The sequence below is a fragment of the Bufo bufo genome, chromosome 8, assembly GCF_905171765.1.
Source record: "Bufo bufo chromosome 8, aBufBuf1.1, whole genome shotgun sequence".
Taxonomy (NCBI): Eukaryota; Metazoa; Chordata; class Amphibia; order Anura; family Bufonidae; genus Bufo; species Bufo bufo.
This window is the reverse complement of record NC_053396.1, coordinates 159889020-159904976: the sequence shown is the minus strand read 5'-3', so window position 1 is coordinate 159904976 and position 15957 is coordinate 159889020. Positions and strand designations below refer to the sequence as shown.

The following is a 15957-nucleotide window of genomic DNA, read 5'->3' as shown; positions in this document are numbered from 1 at the left end:
TTGGTACGAGATACTGAGAAGTTTCACGTCAATCAACAGGAGCGGGGCGGGCTGGAGGGACGCGATGGGCGGCTGAAGTGGTTAGTGGACGGAGCCCTCTAGGGGCTAATGACGCCCACATAGCACCTAGAGGATCATTTATGTCCTCCATGTCACTTATGTCCTCCATGTGGCAATAAAAAAGAAGTTCTTTTCATCTTATCCAGCGAGTGCCGGTCTTTTTCTCCGTTTAATTGTGGGTCGCCGACCCTGGACGCGTGCACCGCGTAGGACTCAGTAAGGAGTGCCGGATGTTTCTCTTTGTGGATAATGCTCACTATAGGTCATCAATATCTGATCAGTGGGGGGTTTAAGTCCTGACACCCCTGCCGATCAGCTGTTTGAAGAGAACGCGGTGCTTTGGTGAGCACTGCGGCCTCAGTCTAGACCACTGACTTCTTGTTCATTGGGCAGATGGCTTATGTGCAGTTCAGTCCCATACAAGAGAATGGGCCTGGGCTGCAATACCAAGCACAGCCGCTATCCCAATGCACGGTGCTGTACTTCATACGCACTGGAGCGTCATGGGCTCTTCAAGCAGCCAAATATTGATCACCTATCCTATGGACAGGACATCGATATTGTACCCCACGGAAAAACCCCTGTAGGTGCCTGTCTTAATAAATTCCCTTCACAGACTTTCTTAGTACATAAGTGAATTTAGGAGAAAGTACAGGTGTCATCCCTTTGTTGCTTTTATCTCCACATTAAACTTCAGACTTGATGCAGCATGAAAGCCTATATTTATATGAAGCACACAAAACCCCATTAATAATGTATGACAATGACAGCACGTTGCCTTTTTTAAAATTTTATTACGGTCGCTTAAAGCCAGGAGCTCCAATTTACATTATTTGGTAGGAAGCCGTATTATCTGACATCTTCAGTAGCGAAGACTTGTCGAACAGAAACGACATGAGCAGGATTCCAGTATGAAAATTGGGTCCTCATTTCCAGCACCTCCCACACTGCTCAGAGCTATTGTAACCAGTCTGACACCGATGGGTGTTGGAAGACAATTCTTGAGTCAGGGAGAACATGTACATAGCAAGCCTGCAATAGTATCAAGAGTGATGCAGCTCATCGACTCCACGAGAAAATTATAAAGAAAAATATGCCCGGAGATCTTCCATCACTTAACCAGACGATGCCATCTGCCATGAACAGCACAGCGCTACCAAGAGCCCGGAATGAAAGTGCCGCTTTCCACGGAGAAGACAGCGAAGACGCATCTCCTGGTTTGGACATTCTGGCGACAATTTCCATCACATATGCTCTTATCATTTCCATCGGTCTCCTAGGGAACACAATACTTATCAAAGTATTTTTCAAGATTAAGTCGATGCAGACAGTACCCAACATTTTCATCACCAGTCTTGCTTTTGGAGACCTGCTTCTTCTCTTGACCTGCGTTCCGGTGGATGCCTCTCGCTATATGGTGGACACATGGCTTTTTGGAAGGATTGGCTGCAAGGTGATCTCTTTCATTCAGCTCACTTCTGTAGGCGTATCGGTATTCACCTTGACCGTGCTCAGTGCCGACAGGTAAGAACCTGTGACCATCTTCCTTATTTTCTCATGTCTTGCATCTGCGTCTTAGGATGGATCTGTGCGGATCCCTGGTAGGTTTTGATTCACTGCTGATTTTTCCCTCAATATCAGTCTTTTCTAAGCAGTTATATTGTATAATTTTAACTGTGATGTTCCACATGACAAGATGCTGAGGGACCTGGCAATGTGGTGACCACTGATGGTACGTTGTCTTATGAGATGATGATTGGAATGGTCAATCATCTAATACATCGAAGGGCCAGGTACCCCCTGGGATACCATCCCCTATGGTGTCCATATGCCCTAATAGATCATATAGAATGGGCTTATCTTCATTAAACAACCTCTTAGAGATTTTCAGAGGAAATTTTTTCAAAGGGCTACAAAGGGTAAAAAATAAGCCATACTCTCCTCACCAGTCCCATGCCACCGTTGATCCGGTACCCACTGCTCTCTACTTCCTGCACCTTATTTCAGACTCCAAAATTGCCAGGCGAGGCCTGCTCAGCGGGTCACCACTACGACCTGTGATTGGCTTAGAAGCCCTTTCCTGGTATTTTAGACTGGGAAAAGAAATATAGAGTTCGACCTGGACTAGTGGATAGGTTAGTATGGCTTGTTTTTCTTTTACTTTTAACCCTTCGTGGCCCTTTAAAAAACCCTGTTGCACCCAACCTCTTTAAAACATCTAAATATTAACTTGTAAGGGATTCTCATTGCCTAGTATTACATTATAATGATATGTAAACAGTCGCATTTAGGGCTGATACGCTCGCTCTGGGAAACGCAGGTCCTGTGTCGGCCGCATCTCCTGGACCGACTGCAGCTCCCCTGACCCGTACTGACCGCATCATAGTGATTTATGATACAGAGAGATCCTATCAGATCTTGGATCTAATGTACTGCACTCATCCTGTGGGTACAGTACAATAGAGCCGCAATCAGATAAGAACTCACTATGTATTATAAATCACTATGATGCCGTCAGTTTGGGTCAGGGAATCAGTGGTTTCCCAGACCTAGCGTGGTCGTGTGAATCAGCCCTTACTTGTCTATTTTCACATCTACAGTAGAAGTGAATCATGTGTGCTGCGCATGCGCCACCACCTCACCATTCATGGCGGCATGAGCTGTGGCCCCAGACCCGCACCTATTGGACACATGACATATGGATATGCCATAAATGTTCAAATAGAAATACCCCTTAACACTTTTGACCACTAGTTGAAGATTTTTTGGAACCAATCTAAAACTGCCATCAATTCCAACAGAATAGGCTGCCTTACTTACCCACTGAAGGGGCGCTACATGCCCCGAAATAATAAACCTTTTGGTGCGATTTTGTGCCTTCAGTCCTTTAGGAAGCAGGATCAACAATGATTCCGAGAAATCATCTCTCCTTATTAGTGATAAGCGGCATAGGCAATATTCAAATTCGCAATATTTTGCTAATTTTGGGCCAAATAATTGCCGCAAATTCGAGAATTTGGGATCTCCAGTCATTGTTTACTTGATTGCGATGTAAAATATTAGCGATAAATTTGCGATTAGAATACTCAACACTATTCGCGAATACAAATATATAGCACTATATTCCAAATATTTGCGAATTCTCGAAGTAGCGATATTCGCGATTAAAATTCGCAATTCGAATATTCGCGCTCAACACTACTTCTTATTGATTTCAACAGCTCTGTGTTGTGCATGGCCATTGAACTCAATGTAGTAGCGTGCCAGAGAGGTCTCCCATCAATATCGATGGGGTTCAAGCACATTCAACTTAAAATAAATGGAACAGTCTTTCTCCCTTTTTTTTCTAGATACTTGCTGGGTGGAATATGCATTAACCCTTCCCATGTCTGGTTTTATTGTGCAGATACAAAGCTATTGTGAAGCCCTTGGAGCTGCAGACTTCAGATGCGGTATTAAAGACCTGTGGAAAAGCAGTGTGTGTCTGGGTAATTGCCATGTTGCTTGCAACCCCAGAAGCGGTGTTTTCAGATCTCTATGAATTCAGCACCCCTGATAAAAACACGTCTTTTAAAGCCTGTGCCCCTTATCCAGTCTCGGAAAGAATTTTACAGGAGGCTCATTCTCTCATGTGTTTCCTAGTGTTTTACATCGTGCCCCTGTCAATCATTTCTGCCTATTATTTCCTTATTGCAAAAACACTGTATAAAAGCACCTTCAATATGCCAGCTGAAGAGCACACACATGCCCGGAAACAGGTGAGTGACCCTGACCTGTTAAAATATAGATATCTCTAACCTTGCAATTGATGTGTTATCTTAAAGGGGTAGCTCAAGATTAGAAAAAGGGTTCTGCTTTTTTTTCCTTGTCCCCTTATCTGGTATTGCAACTCAAAAAGAGGCATTTTTCTCGGATAAGATATACATTATTACACAGTTTATTATATTCACCTGCATTATTGATCTCTGAAAACTTTGTTGAAATGTTAGTAAACATTATAGCAAATTTGGATATACTATGTGGTTCAGATCCACACCATGTTCAAGATCTGTGTTGACCTGGAACATTCTCCCTTACCCTCAAAGGCTGAAAATGGCATTTGTCTAATCCGTGTCACACATCCGAGGGCTTCTTATAATAGTTATATATAATAGCTACAGTTTAGCTGAAGTCTGTAAGTTTAGCAGTGGCCCCCAAACAGTGGCTTGCGACCCCCTGCTGCGTGGCTCGCCTTGGCGGTCCTGAGTTATGACCATATGTACTGGCAATTGACATTGTGGCAGACCTATCCTAGATTTACCACTAAACAGTGCCAATTTGGATGGTATAGTGCTATACCACTATATACAATCATACAAGTGTTACATTTCATCATCAAATGTTTGCAATTTCATGTTTTTTATTTCTCCACATTCAAAATTCCTCTTCTCTATTTCTGAATTGCTGTTGCCCCCGACCATCTCTGAAAGGCCTCATGCACACGACCGTTCCGGTTTTTTGCGGTCCGCAAATTGTGGATCCGCAAAACACGGAAGCCGCCCGTGTGCCTTCCGCAATTTGCGGAACGGAACAGGTGGCCCATTGTAGAAATGCCTATTCTTGTCCGCAAAACGGACAAGAATAGGACAGGAAGGTTATATATTTTTTTGCGAGGCTACGTAACGGTGCAAACGGATGCGGACAGCACACGGAGTGCTGTCCGCCTCTTTTGCGGCCCCATTGAAGTGAATGGGTCCGCATCCGAGCCGCAAAAACTGCAGCTCGGATGCGGACCAAAACAACGGTCGTGTGCATGAGGCCACAAAGTTGAATGTGGCTCACACATACAAAAGGTTGAGGACCTCCATTATAGAGCATAGTCTAAAAAAGATATAGGCTCTGTGGGCAGGGTAAGGATGGGCGGTCAGCCTCCAAAAGAGGAAATCAGACATTCAAGCAGCAGACCGCTAATTATGTTTTATTGATTACATATATTCATTTTCCATATTTATTTTTATTATGGTATTATTTAATATTAGCAGTCTTAATATTATTTATTATGTTGTTATTTTATTTATTATTATTTTCCATATTGTTTCTGGGGCCATTGTTGAAAAAGTTAAATTTTTCCTTTTTGAATGCACTTCAGCAATAAAAAAAAATTGCAGTGAAGGTATAAGTAGCCTTTAAAGAACTGACTGATTAAAACGGTATTGCATGTGCAGGTCTAGGCTGTCAGGTTTGCATGGGGAAATAGGAAGCTAAAATATTTCCAGGTGCCCGTATTTTAGGTCCTCAGGACCTTCAGGGAGTCCTGTCTCTACTTGGCTTGTGAGCTACTGCTACTGGATGAACTTGGCAAATAGTGTTGTCTAGACACTGGTCCAAAAAATTTATTCTCCTAGGTCTTGGGAACAGCTGTTGTATGGGGAGGGCTAGGGGGTTCAGGGATTGTTTACATGCATTGCAGTTCTTATAGATGAGATATTACATAGGCTGGATTACCAAGTTATCATTTTAGTCTAGCTATTTGTATTCAATATTATAAATCCCATTAAGGGCTCTTTCACACTTGCGTTGTCCGGATCCGGCGTGTACTCCATTTGCCGGAATTACACGCCAGATCCGGAAAAACGCAAGTGAACTGAAAGCATTTGAAGACGGATCCGTCTTCAAAATGCGTTCAGTGTTACTATGGCAGCCAGGACGCTATTAAAGTCCTGGTTGCCATAGTAGCAGTGGGGAGCGGGGGAGCAGTATACTTACCGTCCGTGCGGCTCCCGGGGCGCTCCAGAATGACGTCAGAGCGCCCCATGCGCATGGATCACATGATCCATGTGATCACGTCGTCCATGCGTGTGGGGCGCCCTGACGTCACTCTGGAGCGCCCGGGGAGCCGCACGGGCGGTAAGTATACTGCTCCTCCGCTCCCCACTACACTTTACCATGGCTGCCAGGACTTTAGCGTCTTGGCAGCCATGGTAACCATTCAGAAAAAGCTAAACGTCGGGTCCGGCAATGCGCCGAAACGACGTTTAGCTTAAGGCCGGATCCGGATTAATGCCTTTCAGGGGGCATTAATTCCGGATCCGGCCTTGCGGCAAGTGTTCAGGATTTTTGGCCGGAGCAAAAAGCGCAGCATGCTGCGGTATTTTCTCCGGCCAAAAAACGTTCCGGTCCGGAACTGAAGACATCCTGAACGGATTTCTCTCCATTCAGAATGCATTAGGATAAAACTGATCAGGATTCTTCCGGCATAGAGCCCCGACGACGGAACTCTATGCCGGAAGAAAAGAACGCAAGTGTGAAAGAGCCCTAAAATAAAACTAAACTGAAAATCCTAACGAAATCCTCGTAAAACAATTTGTCATAAAATAATTTGGCAGAGAAGCAACGATCCTGTGCATCTTATGGTTCACTAGACGTTAGGCGTCAGAAGGAGGTGTGGGCCAGCTCCAGGGGCCGGGCTTAGTTTTATTCATAGTCTTGGTCTCCATTACAGACAAGTGGAGAAGGTTTCTGCTGCTTCAGCAAGCAGCTGTCCAACTAGATACAAAGCAGCCTACAGTGCATTTGGAAGGTCTTGAGACCCTTTCACGTTTTTCACATTTTGTTATGTTGCGGCCTTGTTCTCAAATAAAAAAAAAAGTTTTCCCCCTCATCAATTTACACTCAATGCTCCATAATTAGAACATGTAAACTAAATGCTTACATGTTTTTGTTAATTTATTGAAAAGGAAAAACTAAAATCTGGCATTGACAGAAGTATTCTGAACTTTTACTCAGGAGCCAGGACTTAGTTGAAGCACCTTTGGCAGCGATTACAGCCTCCAGTCTTCTTGGGTCTAATGCCACAAGGTTTGCGCATCTGGATTTGGGGATTTTTTTTTTTTACGATTCTTCTCTGCAGATCCTCTCAAACTGTCAGGTTGGATGGAGATGGTGGACCGCCAATTTTAGGTCTCTTCAGAGAAGCTCGAATGGGTTCAAGCCTGGGCCACTCAAGGACTTTCACAGAGTTGTACCTAAGCCTCTTCTGTGTTGTCTTGGCTGTGTGCTTATGGTCATTGTCTTGTTGGAAGGTGAACCTTCAGTACTTTGGATTAGGTTTAGATTAAGAATACTTTGCTCCACTCAGCTTTCCCTCAACTCTAACCAGTCTCCCTATACCAACCGCTGAAAAACACTCCACTGCATAATGCTGCCACCACCATGCTTCGCTGTAGGGATGGTATTGGGCAGGTGATGAGCAGTGCTTTATTTCCTCCAAACATGGCACTTAGAATTGAAGACCAAAAATACAGTCTTGTTTCTTACAGTCTGAGAGTCCTTTAGGTGCTTTTTTGCAAACTTTTTGTGGACACTCTGCCCTACAGCACAGATTAGTGTTATGCTGGAGTTTCTCCCATCTGCACACAGGATCTCTGGTGCTCAGCTATGGTGACCACGTTCTTGGTCACCTCTCTTACCATGGCCTTTTTGCTTATATTACTTAGTTTGCTGGGCCGGCAGCTCTGGGAAGAGTCCTGGTTGTTCCAAACTTCTTCCATTTATGTATTATGGAGGCAATTGTGCTCTTAGGAACTTTCAGTGCAGCAGGCATTTTAGTCCCCTTCTCCAGATCTGTGCCTCCACACAATCCTGTCTCTGGGCTCTACATGCAGTTCTTTCCTTCTCATGTCTTGGTCTTTGCTCTGATATGCATTGTCAACTGTGAGGCCTTATATAGACAGAGGTGGACTCCAATCAAGGTGTAGAAACATCTCAAAGATGATCAAGAGAAACTGGAGGGTCTGACAAATTTCCAAATGCACTGTAAGTCCTGCTCCTTTCACCAAACCCATTGCACCTTTAGAGGCTGACATACAGTTTAAATGGCTGGCCATAAATAGAAAAACATTGCTGATTTTTTTTCCCAAAAGGAGCACCACCCCTTTCCATGGGTTGTGCCTAGTTGGCGCTGTTTTTGGCTGACCCCTTTAATGCTTCCTGGCGCACAGATAAAATCTATTTTATTTTTCACTCTTCATGTTGAGATGTTGAACAGATCAAAGTCAAGTAATAAGACAATATGAATGATATTTTATTTATAAGTCCCTTTAAGGCAAATTTCATTGTTTTAATCCAATTTATATTGAATCAAGCACTGTATTGCATTGTGCTTATATTTGGTAATATATAGAAACATAGAATGTGTCGGCAGATAAGAACCATTTGGTTCATCTAGTCTGCCCAATATACTGAATACTATGAATAGCCCCTGGCCCTATCTTATATGAAGGATGGCCTTATGCCTATCCCATGCATGCTTAAACCCCTTCACTGTATTTGCAGCTACCACTTCTAACTATAACTAGGTATACCCATCCAGATCCTGTTGACCACAGCTATATGTTCTGTGATGTGCTTTTTTTTTTAAATTTTTGTGTATAATATATACATCATCACTGGACTATACCATTTCCCCGGCAAGAGTTAGTCTTACCATTAAAGCGACCCTCTGGTTCAAGATAAAAAAATAAAAATTCACCTTAACTGGGGAACGAATGGAACACTTATATGGTGTTCTCCTTTTCATCTTTTTAGTTGCAGATCCGCTAATTCTCGCGATCCTCTTCTGCAATCCAAGATGGCCGCATCTCTTCTCAAACCACCTGATGAATACCACTTCCTACTTGTTCAGCAGTGCTCTTGGATTGGTCAGCACTGGTCACGTGAGCAGTGCTGGCCAATCTAAGGGCAGCAGGAAGTGTCTTAGGCTATCAAATGCACAGTATGGATCTGGTAGTCTGAGAAGCGGCACAGCCATCTTGGATGACAGAAGAGCCCTTGAACTGGAGGGTTGCTTTATATGGTGATTTTTTTCCCCATAATTTTAATTATAAATATTATTCTGGCAGCTTTTGAAATTTCCAGTCTGGATCCAGTTATTCCTAATTTGCATCAGCCTAATTAATTAGTAAGAGGCTAAAAAATTCTGCTGCTCTTCCTATGGCAGACTAAGGCTACATTCACACGTCCGTATTTTGCTACATCCCGATTTTCGGTCCGTTTTTTGCGGATCCGTTGTTCCTGAGAATGTTTCCGTATGTCATCCGTTTTTTGCGGATCCACAAAAAACGGAAACATGTGAAAACTCAAATCTGACAGTATATTCTAACACAGAGGCGTTCCCATGGGTGATGGGGACGCTTCCAGTTAGAATATACTGAGAACGGTGTACAAGACTGCCCCCTGCTGCCTGGCAGCACCCGATCTCTTACAGGGGGCTGTGATCTGCACAATTATTGTGCGAATCATAGCCCCCTGTGAGAGATCAGGTGCTGCCAGGCAGGAGGGGGCAGACCCCCTCCCTCCCCTGTATTAAATGTGACTAGTGCGGCCCCCCCCCCCCTCTATATTCATTGGTGGCCAGTGGGGATGTGACCAGTGCGGCCTCACCTCTTCCCCCCCCATCATTGGTTGCCAGTGCGGATTCCCAGTATTAATAAATGCGCCCAGTGCGGTCTCACCTCTCCCCCCTCCCCCATCATTGGTTGCCAGTGCGGATTCCCAGTATTAATAAATGTGCCCAGTGCGGTCTCACCTCTCCCCCCCCCCCCCCCCATCATTGGTGGCCAGTGCGGATTCCCAGTATTAATAAATGTGCCCAGTACGGTCTCACCTCTCCCTCCCCCCCCCCCCATCATTGGTGGCCAGTGCGGAGAGTTCCGATCAGAGTCCCAGTTTAAATCGCTGGGGCTCCGATCGGTTACCATGGCAGCCAAGACGCTATTGCAGTCTTGGCTGCCATGGTTACTTAGCAATAAATACAAGCATTATACTTACCTGCGACTGCGAGCTGCGATGTGTGTCCGGCCGGGAGCTCCTCCTACTTGTAAGTGAAAGGTCTGTGCGGCGCATTGCTTTTAGCACAGACCTGTCACTTACAAGTAGGAGGAGCTCCCGGCCGGACACACATCGCAGCTCGCAGTCGCAGGTAAGTATAATGCTTGTATTTATTGCTAAGTAACCATGGCAGCCAAGACTGCAATAGCGTCTTGGCTGCCATGGTAACCGATCGGAGCCCCAGCGATTTAAACTGGGACTCCGATCGGAACTCTCCGCACTGGCCACCAATGATGGGGGGGGGGGGAAAGAGGTGAGACCGCACTGGGCACATTTATTAATACTGGGAATCCGCACTGGCAACCAATGATGGGGGGGAGAGAGGTGAGACCGCACTGGGCACATTTATTAATACTGGGAATCCGCACTGGCCACCAATGATGGAGGGGGGGGGGGGAGGTGAGACCGCACTGGGCACATTTATTAATACTGGGAATCCGCACTGCCACCAATGATTGGGGGGGGGGGGAGAGGTGAGACCGCACTGGGCACATTTATTAATACTGGGAATCCGCACTGCCACCAATGATGGGGGGGGGAGAGGTGAGACCGCACTGGGCACATTTATTAATACTGGGAATCCGCACTGGCAACCAATGATGGGGGGGGGGAGAGGTGAGGCCGCACTGGTCACATTTAATACTGGGGAGGGAGGGGGGTCTGCCCCCTGCTGCCTGGCAGCACCCGATCTCTTATAGGGGGCTATGATATGCACAATTAACCCCTCAGGCGCAGCACCTGAGGGGTTAATTGTGCAGATCACAGCCCCCTGTAAGAGATCGGGTGCTGCCAGCCAGGGAACGCCTCTGTGTTAGAATATACTGTCGGATCTGAGTTTTTCACGAAGTGAAAAATCTGATCTGTAGAAAACTTACTGGGAATCCGCACTGCCGCACTGGCCACCAATGAATATAGATGGAGGGGGGCCGCACTGGTCACATTTAATACTGGGGAGGAAGCCTAATTTCCAGGAACGGAATCCGCATAAAACGGATGACATACGTAATGACATACGAATGTCTTCCGTTTTTTGCGGATCCATTGACTTTGTATTGGTCCAGGATCCGATTTTTGCGGAAAAGAATAGGACATGTTTTATATTTTTTCGGACATGCGGAACGGAAACGGACAGCACACATTGTGCTGTCCGATTTTTTTCCAGGACCCATTGAAAATGAATGGGTCCAGATCTGGTCCAGATCTGTTCCTGAAAAAAACGGAACAGATCAGGAAAGAAAAAAACGGACGTGTGAATGGACCCTAATGAGGAGGCTTGTTAATTTTCTGTCGAGGTTTCTCACATTAATTGGAAAACTATTATTTTGTATCTGTCGTATTTCCAAAATCACCTTCATTTATAACACGTGGAGCAGAGAAATATCCTCCATGTCACCCGATAAATGTACCTCCTATATTTTCTGTGATAAAAGTGAGTCTGTCCGTCTATGACAACGTGATACCTTAAAATGTTTCTCACAATAAATTGTTAGGCTACTTTCACGCCTGCGTTTAGGTGCGGATCCGCCTGGTATCTGCACAGACGGATCCGCACCTATAATGCAAACGCTTGTATCCGTTCAGAACGGATCAGTTTGCATTACCATGAACAAAAAAAACAAAAACAAAAAATTATTATATATTTTTTTTCTTCATGATAATGCAAACGGATCCGTTTTGACTTACATTGAAAGTCAATGGGAGGCGGATCCGTTTTCAATTGCACCATATTGTGTCAGTAAAAACGGATCCGTCCCCATTGACTTACATTGTGTGTCAGGACGGATCCGTTTGGCTCAGTTTCGTCAGACTGACACCAAAACGCTGCAAGCAGCATTTTGGTGTCCGTCTCCAGAGCGGAATGGAGGCTGAACGGAGGCAAATTGATGTATTCTGAGCGGATCCTTTTCCATTCAGAATGCATTGGGGCTGAACTGATCCGTTTTGGGCCGCTTGCGAGAGCCCTGGAACGGATCTTACAGTCGGACCCAGAAACGGCAGTGTGAAAGTAGCCTTAAAGAGGACCTTTCACTAGTTTAAAAACTAAAAATGAACTATATCAGTCCCCCTGCACTTACTAGTATGTCTGGGTGCCGCTCCGTTCGCCCCGGTATAGGCTCCGGTGTCTACAGCTCCCTCTGTTGTACGGGGCAGAGTTTTTGTATTAGGGTTGTCCCTTGCTGCAGCGCTGGCCAATCGCAGCGCACAGCTCATAGCCTGGACTGTATCGTCATTTAGTGGAAGCTGTTCGTCTCTTCTGACATGTCTGTAATAACAATTCTAGAGCATCTATTCTCTTAGGACTATGTTGTTTCTTTATTATCCCTGCTATAAGCTATGAATGAATTACTAGCGGTTTGCAATGAAGGTCCAGATGGCTGTTACTAGTTGGGGGTGGGGGTGTCCCCACACAGTATGACACTATTCAATCAGTGCCGCCAGTGTATTGCATATTGCAATGCAGATTCTTTGCACATAAGACCTCATGCACACGGCTGTTGGTCGGCCGTTCGGCGTATTGTGACCGCAATTTGCGGTCCCCAATGCACGGTCAACATTTATGCAGAGACCGCAGACTGATCCAGACCCATTCAACTTGAATGGGTTCGTGATGCGTCCGCACCGCAAAAAACTATTGCATACACTTATTTTTTGCGGTGCGGAGGCAGGGACAGAAACCCCACGGAAGCGCTCCATAGTGCTTCTGAGGGGTTCCGTGCCTCCGTTCCACACCGCACCTTCAGGTTACAGACCCATTCAAGTGAACGGGTCTGTATACATGATGCGAGGTGCATGAGGCCGGAATCAGCACCGTGTCCAGCCAATCTAACTTTGTTTTTTAGTCTTTGCACTTGGAGGGCAGCTGTCTCTATTTTTGTCGTGCACTCCTGACATAAAGACACCCCCCCATGTTAGCCTATGGGGGCGAAGTGTCAGTACCCGAGTTCTGTTCCTCTGTGGTATGAACAAGTTTTGTTGTGGATTTTCTGTAGCTGAATGTCTCCATTTATTTTAATGCACAGAAATCCACATTATTCACACACAAAATCCGCAGCACAATCCTTAACAAAAAAACGCAACTTTAAAATCAAACGCACCTGCGGATTTTGTTGCGGAAAATTCCGCAATGTTTGAAGGCACCCTAACCCATCTCTCCCACAGGCTGATCGTATATTGTTCTCTTTTACTTTTCTGTGCTGTTGTCCACTATTACATGTTAAGGCTACATGCACACGACCGTATGTGTTTTACGGTCATATGCCATCCTTTTTTTTTGCGGATCCATTGTAACAATGCCTAAAACGGACAAGAATAGGACATGTTCAATTTTTTTTTGCAGGGCTACGGAACAGACATACTGATGCGGACAGCACACAGTGTGCTGTCCGCATATTTTGCAGACCCCTTGAAATGAATGAGTCCGTATCCTATCCGCAAAAAATAATGGAACGGACACGAAAACAAACAACGTTCCTGTGCATGTAGCCTAGCCTGAGGGTGTATTCAGACGTCCATAGTGCATTGCGGATCCGCAATACACCCGGCCGACACCCCAATAGAACTGCCTATTCTTGTCCGCAATTGCAGACAAGAATAGGACATGTTCAATTTTTTTCCGGAGCCGTGGACTGGAAGATCAGTGTCGCGCTCCGGAAATGTGGATGCGGAGAGTACATAGTGTGCTCTCCGCATCTATTCTGTCCCCATAGAGAATGAATGGGTCCGCACCCGTTCCGCAATTTGCGAAACGGATGCGGATCCATTATACGGACGTGCGAATGGAGCCTAACTGTTTTCTTTTGGCTTTTATGTGCATTGAACAGGCGTGTATGGCTTTTAGCATAGATTAGATTTAGGGTACTTTCACACTTGTGTCAAAGTTTTCCGGTATTGAGTTCCGTCCTAGGGGCTCAATACCGGGGAAAAAAACGGTCAGTTTTATCCTCCTGCATTCTGAATGGAAAGCAATCCGTTCAGGATGTCTTCAGTTCAGTCCTTCTACGGTATTTGGACGGAGAAAAAACAGGATTGCCGCATTGACTGATCCGGTCTTCCGGCTTTAAAAATGTAAAAATAAATAAATGCCGGATGACACAGGAGAGACGGATCCGGTATTGCAATGCATTTGTGAGACGGATCCGCATACAAATGGTTTCCGTTTACATACAGATTGCCGGCAACGGAACTGAGTGCCTGAATCCAGCAACGTAAGTGTGAAAGTAGCCTAATAATAATAATAATAACAATAAAAATAAAGAAATTTCTTTTTTTTTTTTTGCAGATTGAATCCCGTAAAAGAGTTGCAAAAACGGTGCTGGTGTTGGTTGCTCTCTTTGCCTTCTGCTGGTTGCCGAACCATATGCTCTACCTGTATCGCTCCTTCACGTACCACTCGGCGGTGAATTCCTCCATGCTCCATCTTTCTGCTACTATCTTTGCCCGCATACTTGCTTTTAGCAACTCCTGTGTCAATCCATTCGCCTTATATTGGCTCAGCAGAAGTTTTAGGCAGCATTTTAAAAAACAGGTGTACTGCTGCAAGACGCATGCGCCCCCATCCCAACCAAGCCCAACCCATAGCTGCACGAACACGGCAATAACTGCCATCAAAGGCAACATCCCAATGTCGGAGATCAGCATTGGTTTATTAGGAGCTTATGACATGAAGAGGGACAGTGACAGTATATAATCTATGTATGTGATGCTCTGGTCCTATTAAAGGAAAACTATGTAATTCTTCATAGGGTTCTGGGAGGCTGATGGTTCAGGTCATAAGAACCGCAGTCGGGACGGGATTTGCATCTATAATTCAGCTTCTAAAATGTCACCACGTTGTGGTCACCTGAGTGAGGTCTGATTCAGATATCAAAAGATGTCATGATGGGGTATCTTCTACAATTTTTACATCTTGGGGTAAAATGTACAAGGCACAAGGTGTGATCCAGTGGTGTCAAGCCTGGAAATTCCCACTACACATTCTAGCAATGAGAAAGGGAGTGTTATATGGCTGTGTGCACAAGGCCAGACGACTAAAACACAAGTGGTGCACCAAGTTCCACATATAGGCCGGTTTAAAAGAGCAATCTGGTTAGAACATGTCCACTAAATAGGGGATTACTGTTAGATTGGTGGGGATCTGACCGCCGGGACCTCTCATATCCCGTGTGTGAGTGGAGCGATGGTTAAGCATGTGCACTACCCATCAGGGAAGGGCTGGCAGCCTTAGTCCTGGGGGGCAAATCCAGTCAAGTGGCCAATTGTTAGCCCCGCCCATTATTAAAAGCCCCTCCTTCATTTAATAGGCCACTCCCAACAAACACTGTACAGCTGACATTCTATTGTTGAGGCCTGTCTCTACACATCATACGGAGAGGGGAGGCCTGTCCTGGCTGCACTGCCTGCTTCACATTATACAATAAACAGCAGGCTACAGCCAGGAAGCTCCTCCGCTCTCCTCCCTACCCAGATCCTGCTCAAGGCCTTTGGTTCCCCCCACCATCTGCCACCCGCCCGTGGCCTGCTGTCCCCTTTGGCCTATCTGCCACCCGCCCGGGGCCTGCTGCCCCCCTTTGGCCTCTCCTCTCCTACATAGCACCTCATACCTCTTACATCTAGTGATGTCACCTTTGTGTAGACGCTCTCTTTCCTCATCTTCTCCATTCAGACCAGAACGCCATGATGATTTTTTAGCCATCTCCCGTCTCTGCAGAGATTGACAAACAGACATTAGTTTATCACATTTCCATCATCATCACATCTTTTGAACACCCTTTCCTGCCATCCCCAATACTATACTGCAGAAACAGTCCCCCTGGAAATACTACTACCACACAGATGTTGAAGGGGGCACTAATTATTGGCACACAGTGCTCTAAAAAATAACTGCGCCCAGACACTAATAGTATAAAGATAATGTCCCCCAAAAATAATTGTGCTAAGCTGATACTGTGCCAGGGTGCCCCCAAAGTAACAGTGCTCCCCAAAATTCCACCAAAAGAAATAATTCTCTGACAGAGCACACTTAGTAGTAAT

General features: G+C 45.5%; 1 protein-coding gene across 1 annotated transcript; it reads left to right on the top strand.

The window, feature by feature from the left end:
• The first annotated feature begins 1153 nt into the window (after positions 1-1153).
• Positions 1154-14614, top strand: BRS3 (bombesin receptor subtype 3). Its single transcript, XM_040406329.1, has 3 exons — positions 1154-1584; positions 3467-3818; positions 14207-14614. Exons 1-3 carry the CDS (start codon positions 1154-1156, stop codon positions 14612-14614), a joined length of 1191 nt encoding a protein of 396 aa, XP_040262263.1.
• The last annotated feature ends 1343 nt before the right edge of the window (positions 14615-15957 follow it).